The sequence below is a fragment of the Quercus robur genome, chromosome 7 (assembly GCF_932294415.1).
Source record: "Quercus robur chromosome 7, dhQueRobu3.1, whole genome shotgun sequence".
Taxonomy (NCBI): domain Eukaryota; kingdom Viridiplantae; phylum Streptophyta; class Magnoliopsida; order Fagales; family Fagaceae; genus Quercus; species Quercus robur.
In genome coordinates, this window is record NC_065540.1 from 38,374,172 (window position 1) to 38,382,593 (window position 8,422).

The following is an 8,422-nucleotide window of genomic DNA, read 5'->3' on the forward strand; positions in this document are numbered from 1 at the left end:
TTAGTTTTTTAAACAAGTTCACAGGAAAAGCGGAAGTTGCCTGGCTAGTTTATAAGTAGCGAATGTTGTACAATGTAGTCTCCTAATTAAGAAGCTGCCGCTTTCAATGACTGATAAGTTGAAAAATGATTTAGAGTCTAGCTCTAAAGTTATAAGAACCGTACAGAGTACAAGGATTTATGGAAAATAAACATACAGACCCTACGCATTTAAAATGTGAAATTATTTATTGTGACAGTCTGTATTTTAAGACCTTTCGTACCTGTAAATTTAAGCTCCTGAAATGTACAATGAAAATGTATTTAGATCTTCTTGAATTCCTCTCCTCAAAAAAAGAAAAAAAAAAAAGAAAAGAAGATCTTTTGGAATTCCTAGATACTCTACAATGTAGAGTTCCTTAAATTTTAACAAATTTTTTTTTGAATAAAATAATAAATGGTTAAAATAATTCCACATTATCAATCTACTAATACAATCCTAAGTATTTTTTTTTAGAGATAATTATAACATGCTTCTAATTCTGCAATTCGAACTCTTTCTCCCTAAACTCCCAAACACTTTGTGCATGGGGAGGTACCAATTCAGCTATAAAGCCTTTGTCTCCTTTAAAAATATTTGTATGCATAACTCCAATGAACATGCTGTTAAGGTAAGGAGATTAGAGATTCTAGATTTAATTAAATCAATTGCTCTAAAACGTTAATTAAGCCAATGAGACATTGGAAATTTAGTATTTGTTTGTTGTAAATTAAAATCATATCTTATTTTCAACGCCAATTAATTTATGTACAATTTTTTATATCTTATTTTTCTTAGGTGTAACTATATTTTTTAAACAAAATAATTCAATGGAAAAAAGTTCAACTAAACACACTCTTAATACTTTAATCTATTTCAATTAAAAAAGATATTGTTCTCAACAAGAAAATTTTAAAAATAAAAATAAAAATAAAAGAATCCTTAATTTCATGAAGTGGAGAAATACTATGTTGATGAGTGAAATGTTACTAAATACAATTTTAACTTCATATTGATGGTGTGAACTCTAAATAAAATCATGTCCAAGTTTTTCTACTGCTATTTTAAAACTTATCTTTATCTTTTTATTTAAAAAATAGAGTTGAAATCCTACAATTATTTATTTAAGTTTGAAAAACTATATAAGGTGGGGTTATTTCATGTTCTAGCTAATTCTCTACAAGAAGAGGATGCTCTTTATCCCACCTAATCTTATGAGAGTGACAAATAACAATAGAAAAAGAAAAAGAAAAAGGTAAGCTAGAAAGCAACTCAACTGCTTCTAGTTTATAAGTAAAGTTCTAACATGATACCTTATCTATCGGAAAAGGAGATTTAATTGGATTTGTGATATAAAGGAAAATGTTAGAGGAATTTTAAGTTATGTTGCAATTTGTTAAAACTTAATTGGCTTTTGAATTATGATCTCATGTACTCCACCAGTACTACGAGACGCTATCTGGATCTGTCCGTAGCAAGTTCTTTAACAAGTTGCAAACAGATAGAGAATAACAATAATTGCAATCAAATACGATAATAATAATGATAGGGACAGATTTTTAAAATCTTTATTTCATTATCGTTGATGTTATTATAAATTATGATTTGTTTGATATTATTTTGTATGAATTTATCACTAACATCACTTTTAATTATTAATATTAGTAATTAATTATGAAAAAATTGTAAAAATTATTATGCCTCTAAACTATTTTTTTGGTGGTGGGCTAGTGTTTATAAAGCTATTTTTTTAGATAGATAGTATGAAAGGAGGAGTTTGTGTTTGAACCACGTATATGGGATGCCACAAAGAATATACCATTGTAGCTAAACTATTATTTAAACCCCTACTATATATTTAGATAGAACGAATATGCAAAGTCATGAAGATATAATAATTTTTTAGATAAGTACCATATATTACATTAATTTTACATCATCATATCACATGCGTTTATAATTGATTTATGAATAAAAAAAAGGTTTTTTTATTGCCAGAAGAAATAAAAAAAGGTTTTAAATACACATAACACAAATATATAAAGTATGATAATAATTGCCCCACATTTGACTCAATTTATTGAAGGATTTAGACAACTTGTCATATAATATGTGAGTTGTTTATTTTGGGTAGAATAATTCAGAGAGCGAGAAAATGAAATGAAAATATCAAGACACAACAAACAAACAAATCACAATCATGTATATATATATCGTGAGAAATCTCACCAACTTTATGATAGACAACATTATTAAATCAATGCAAAAAGGGCCCAAACGACCCAAAAATTCTCAGATAAAAACCCTAAAGACAAAACCCCACCGAAAGCTTCCAACACTTTCTCATTTCAAACACACACACTCTCTCTCAGTCAAAAAGCACCATCATACCCAAGAACTAAACCATGCATCAGCCGGAAAACCATGATCTCTACCGCTTTCTCACCGGAAACGGTGTCTTCAACGTGGGTCCGTACGGTTTCCCAGAAGTGAACTCATGTGAGCTTGCTGGGATGCCAAGCTTTTGTAGTTCCAGCTCGTACTACCCTTTGGAAGTGTCAGGTTTAGCTGATACACCACCCCAAGATCGAGCACTTATGGCTTTGAAGAATCATAAGGAGGCTGAGAAGAGAAGGAGAGAGAGAATCAACTCTCATCTTGATAAGCTGAGGAGTCTTCTTCCTTGTAATTCTAAGGTAATTTGGCAATTTATGTGAGTCTGTGTTGTGTGTGCGTGTATCTTTTTCATTTTATTTTAGTGTGGGAATGATTTTTTTTTTTTTTTTTAACTTTTCAAATTGAGCAACGAGGTTAAGATTAGGTTTCATTAACTTGCACCATGTACTTGATATTTTTTAAATTAATTTTGGTGTACAGGTTTTGAAAACCATGAGCTTTTTGAAGGGTCACAATTTGGTGTTGTGCTACATTAGATTCCTGTGTTCTATGTGATTGGCACTTTTTTGACTGTTTGGCTACTAAGAAAAGTTGGAAAAAGAAAAAGAGATTAGGATATAGAATCATAGACTTTTCAGTGCTATTTTTGACCCAATATAGGCATAGTTAAAGATCTAGTTTCCACTCAAAGACTTCTCTAACCTTAGTCTAAGACCACTGTTTGGGTTAGTTGGCACGAGCTTAAATTCCATCTTCAACTACTTTTCTGTTTTTCCTTTTTTGTTTGTTGGACTAGGGAAATAAACAGTGTAAAACAAATTAAGGATTCAGAGTTTCAAGTTTGTGTTGTTTTGTTTTTTTTTCCGGGCAATCCAGCGGAGATTTAGGACTATTCAGTAACAGAAACAAGAAAAAAAAAGTTTATTTAGATTCCGAAATCTTGGATTTATAAAATTCTTTGCAACTTTTGAATGTTCCAATCTGCAAATATAGAATCTGAAAAAGAAAAGGGATCGATATTCGAAAACCCTTTTCTAGCTTCTATGGTTGGCCATTGGTGGTTTAATTGGGAAAGTTTCCCAGCTTTTCAAAATTAGGGTTTCTGACCCTTTACTCACTTTTTATTATTATTTTTTTTTGGGTTGTTTTTTTCAGACAGACAAAGCTTCACTACTTGCAAAGGTTGTTCAACGTGTGAAAGAGCTTAAAGAACAAACCTCCGAAATCACAGAACTTGAAGCTTTACCTTCTGAAACCGACGAAATCACTGTACTCTCTGGCGACTATACTAGTGATGGAAGGTTAATATTTAAGGCCTCATTGTGTTGTGAAGACCGGACTGACCTAATGCCAGACCTAATTGAGATCCTGAAGTCTCTACATTTAAAAACTCTCAAAGCAGAAATGGCTACACTTGGTGGAAGAATCCGCAATGTTCTGATTGTCGCGGCTGATAAAGATCACAGCATTGAATCAGTACATTTCTTGCAAAATGCATTGAAATCTTTACTAGAACGTTCGAGTTCTAGTGATCGGTCCAAAAGAAGACGCATATTAGATCGCAAAATGGTTATGTAAGAGATGTAATTGCTTGTTTCCATTGTCAAATTTTTGGTCATTTTTTGCATTTCATTATCTATTTAGCTTCCTTGATCAGCTGGTTTGTATGTGTGATGGGTTTGTTTGCTTTTAGCCAAGAAGAAGAAATTTGAAAATTTGTGTGTGTAAGTTTGTTGATTGGTTAGGGTTTAGGTTTAGAATCTAGCTAGTGCATGTGAAATCTTGCATGTAAGCAGGAAAAGTTGAAGAATCCCAGTCTGAAGTGATGAGAATTAATGAAGTATATGTACGTGAAATGTGTGACAATGAGGTCTGTAAAAGCATTTCTCTGTGAGTTTCCAAGCTCAAAATCAGTATATATATTATTTTTCTTCATTTTCTGAGTGGTGGGTGTGTAATGTATGGCTGAGTTTTTTTTTTTTTTTTTAATTCAAGCATACACTGATTCCGGAGAATGAATGACAGTGGTTGGGAATTCTCGTTGGGAGCTTCAGTCTCATATTTGAGTATTTAATGGGTGTCAGTTTTTTTTTTTTTTTTGAGAGAGAGAGAGAGAGAAGAGGACAGAGAGTGTGCTTCCATTCCAGCATAGGGAAAGCAAAATTCACTGAGAGAGAAGACATTCTCACAGGAATCAAGGAGAGGATCTCTGCATTTCTGAGCTTTTTTAATTCTGGATATTTGAAGTTAAACCAGATGAAGTGAAAGTTAGCATTATAAAACCTCATCTCTTTGACCCATTTAAGCATCTCTTATTGAAATGGTCCTACAAGATGGCTTTCTGTAGATAAATATAAATATTGGGGTCTGGCCTTAATTATTTCTTTTTGCTCTTGGACAATTAATTGGACCATGCTCTCGGTTTAGCCCCTTTTTAGCATTTCTTATACTTGTATGTGGACGCATGATTAGAATCAGAAATTGGATAACGAAACAGATATTGAAAAAAAATGAAAGCATGATTTTGTATTTAGGTTCTTTTGGCTCAGCAACTATATATTAGTTTCTTCTGAATTACATTTAAATTTCACCCTATATTAAACCTTGTCCAATTTTCTCAAAACTTAAGGTACATCACCAAGAACTTTATTTATTTAAAAAGAAAAGAATTTGACAAAATTTGGAAGTTGTGGTTAGCTAGACATGCAATGACAATGGTCACAATCTACATACAGTCAGGAAGTTTTGGTTTACTTCCAAAAGTTCTTTTGAAAATGCAGTCAGACACTAGCTCATGGCACACTAAAGATTAAAGTTAGAACTTATAACTCATGATAGGAGTGATCTGGTGCGTGTAGAGCCTTTTCTGATTCGACAAAACTCGGGTCAACATGATGACAAGCAGATCATTAAATCCACCACAATACCCTATTAACAAAGAAAATCTGCCTCCAACTTGCCTGCTTATGTCGAAATATTGCGTAGGGAATCTTTTGACCATCTCATTAATTCGGTTCGATCTTTACCCAACCAGAAACTGCACAATGAATCCAACTCATTTATTTGCAGCAAATCTATTACCAATTTAGCACAGCGATAAAATTATAGTTAAATAATTTTATTCACAATTTCCTAACTGCTTAAACTTTTAGAATAATCGGTAATTCAATTCATCGCATATATTTTCTGTTTGGGAACCAGCTTTTGCATGAACATGCAAGAAATGAGTATGATATTTGCCAATTGAACCCTATAATGTAGTAATTATTTTCCTTCAAACTCTTTATTTATTTACTGTCTTTCCAAAATTTCAAATAATATTAAGTTTATATCTAGTATTAACTAGTTGTTGTGTTACAAAGACTCTGGATAGATGATCGTAGCATATAGAAACCGAATGGATATATAAGGAATTTTTATCACTAATTCATTGCCAAGTTGTCCATCATGCATGATGGGTTAAAGTCGATAGAGGGGGAAGCAAAAGAAAAGGGGGGATGTACATTTAGATAAGGGGACAATGATGGTGAGGAGGACCAGTTTCCATGACTGACTGGATAAGTGAACTAAACTTTTGGACTAGACTACAATGTCATTTCCAGTGCCAGTCTCTCCTTCCTAGCCTCCTCTTTCTTTGTTTTTCAAAGCAGTAAAACAAAATCCAATAGTTTATTTAATTAAAAGGGCATGCATAGAAAATTCTTTCAGGCCTCAGTACTGCATAACTTTTCAAAATACTCAAATATATGGCTTAGATATCAGTTCCCTTTACCCTGAATTTGCAGCTTCAAAGGGACATTTGAAACATTTGAGATAGACTTAAATAATGAACATAAAATAAAAGACAGAAACCTAAGTACTTGAGAAGAGTGCAAGGGTGGATATTTGGTTCAACTCTTGGTTGCTGCTAGCCTGCTATAGAAGTATCACTTTTGTCACCAAGGCATGTGTGTTCTGTACATACCGACCGAATACATTCCTACTACACCTTTTCTTCCCTCTGACAATAGGAAAAAGTAACCTTATCCCGTGCTCCGACCGTATGTATATCATACCTAATAGCTAGGAATCATAGTTTAGGGATTTCATTCCTGCCTAGTATCTGTGTCCTGTGGTTACCATTTGTTTATGATACACGCATGACACGCGGTAAAATATGTATGAAATTTGTGTGGGAAGACACATGTAAACATTAAGTATGTCTAGTTAACAAAGGCCTTAGAATATTTGTTAATTGACAATTTTAATAAAATTTTGATACAACTTTTATGAAAAATATATATAAGAAAAAAACAATAAAAATATTGGTTATCTTTTTCATAAAAAGTTTTTAAAAATATTTTCTAAATCAATACTTTTAAGACATTCGTTAACTTTTTCCAATTAAGTATAGAAAGCCATCATGCACCATTGGTGCAATAGTTACTTCGCAAGTATAAACATTTGTGAGGTATGGGGGAGTAAGGGTTATGATTCAAATCTCCAAGAGAAAGCTTCACACATATATATAAAAATTATACTGTATATTAAAAAAAAATATAGAAAACCTTTTTATTTTTTTTACAATTTTGTCACAAGTTGTTGTGTCCGTTTGGTGCATAATAAAATAGGTAAAAGTAATATTACATTAATTAGAATAAATCATTTTAGCATTTGTGGAAGAAATTGTGAAAAATTTTGTATATATCAATAGCATTGCTCTTAGTTAAATTAATATATATATATATATATATATGTCATCAAAAAAAATTTAATATATATATATATATATTGTTTTGAGAATCAAAAATCTATATCAATATAATATATAAAAATGGAAGCATAGTAATTAATTCTGCTACTTCTCATTATGTCACATCACTTTCTTTCTCATTTTTTACTATTTTTCTTCCTACTAATTTCTCACCTTACAATTACACTTTCTCTCCAACATTTTGCTCTTACTTTTACATTTTTATCTTCCCACAACTTTATACTTTAACGTTATAATTCCTCAATTCTTCCATCTTTCTTTTTATTTTGACTCTTTTTCTTCCCATTTTATTTGCTATGAAATTTTTCTATTATTTCTTCCATTTAATCCATATTTTGTCCATACAAAAAAGCGAATTCTCTCTCTCTCTCAATTATTTATTCTTTCTTGCAACTCAACTTTAGAATATTAATGAGATCTCTACTTTAGATTGATGCATTTTGGTGATGTGTTTTTTGAGCTCTCTCTCTCTCTCTCTCATAGTTTTGATTTAATTTTATTCTTTGATATTTTAGAAGTGAGAATTTGAATATATATCAAAAGACAATCTGCATGGCTATATATTTGAATGTGCCTATCAATCGTAAATTTGTGATGAGATTTGATTATCAAGGTAATCTTCTTAAGAGAATGAAAATTTTGAATAATAATTTGAAACTTAACAAAGTTTAATTGTACCAAATAAACAAGGAAAACATAATGGACTATAACAAAATTTTGAAGAATATAGATCACTTTAAAAAAAAAAATATCAATCAAACACACCCAAAATAATAAAATGATAAATTTGTAGAGATAGAGAAATGAAAATCACTTTTAAAAATAGCTCAATTTTTAAGGAGAACAAATAATTTTCAATAAAGTTTAGAAAATAAACTATACATTATATCACATCACCAAATAATTATATATTTCCACATGTCACGTGGATCTATAACAAAAAAATATATTGACACTGGTGTGACATTGATCCCTTAGAAACTTAAAAGTTAAAAGATGGAATTTGGAAATGTTTAAAAGTTAAGCTGAAATTTGTAAACGTTTTAAGAAAATCATGTTGAACTTTGGAGTGAGCTCCTTTCTTCTCTTTGAAGAAAGGAGTTTGATAAACTTTAAGCACAAAGGAAGAAGAAGCATGTGGTCTTAGAGGACATGCATTTCCATAAGTCAATGAGTGGCCTCACATTTAAGGAAAAATTTAAGAAACGAACCTCTATAGCAAATTCCTTATTTCATTTCATATTTCACGCTCAT

At 31.1% G+C, this 8,422-nt stretch overlaps 1 protein-coding gene across 1 annotated transcript; it reads left to right on the forward strand.

The window, feature by feature from the left end:
* Window positions 1–2,286: 2,286 nt before the first annotated feature.
* Window positions 2,287–4,350, forward strand: LOC126693342 (transcription factor bHLH106). Its single transcript, XM_050389284.1, has 2 exons — window positions 2,287–2,714; window positions 3,571–4,350. The coding sequence occupies exons 1-2, from the start codon at window positions 2,424–2,426 to the stop codon at window positions 3,991–3,993; spliced, it is 714 nt and encodes a 237-aa protein (XP_050245241.1). The 5' UTR covers window positions 2,287–2,423; the 3' UTR covers window positions 3,994–4,350.
* The last annotated feature ends 4,072 nt before the right edge of the window (window positions 4,351–8,422 follow it).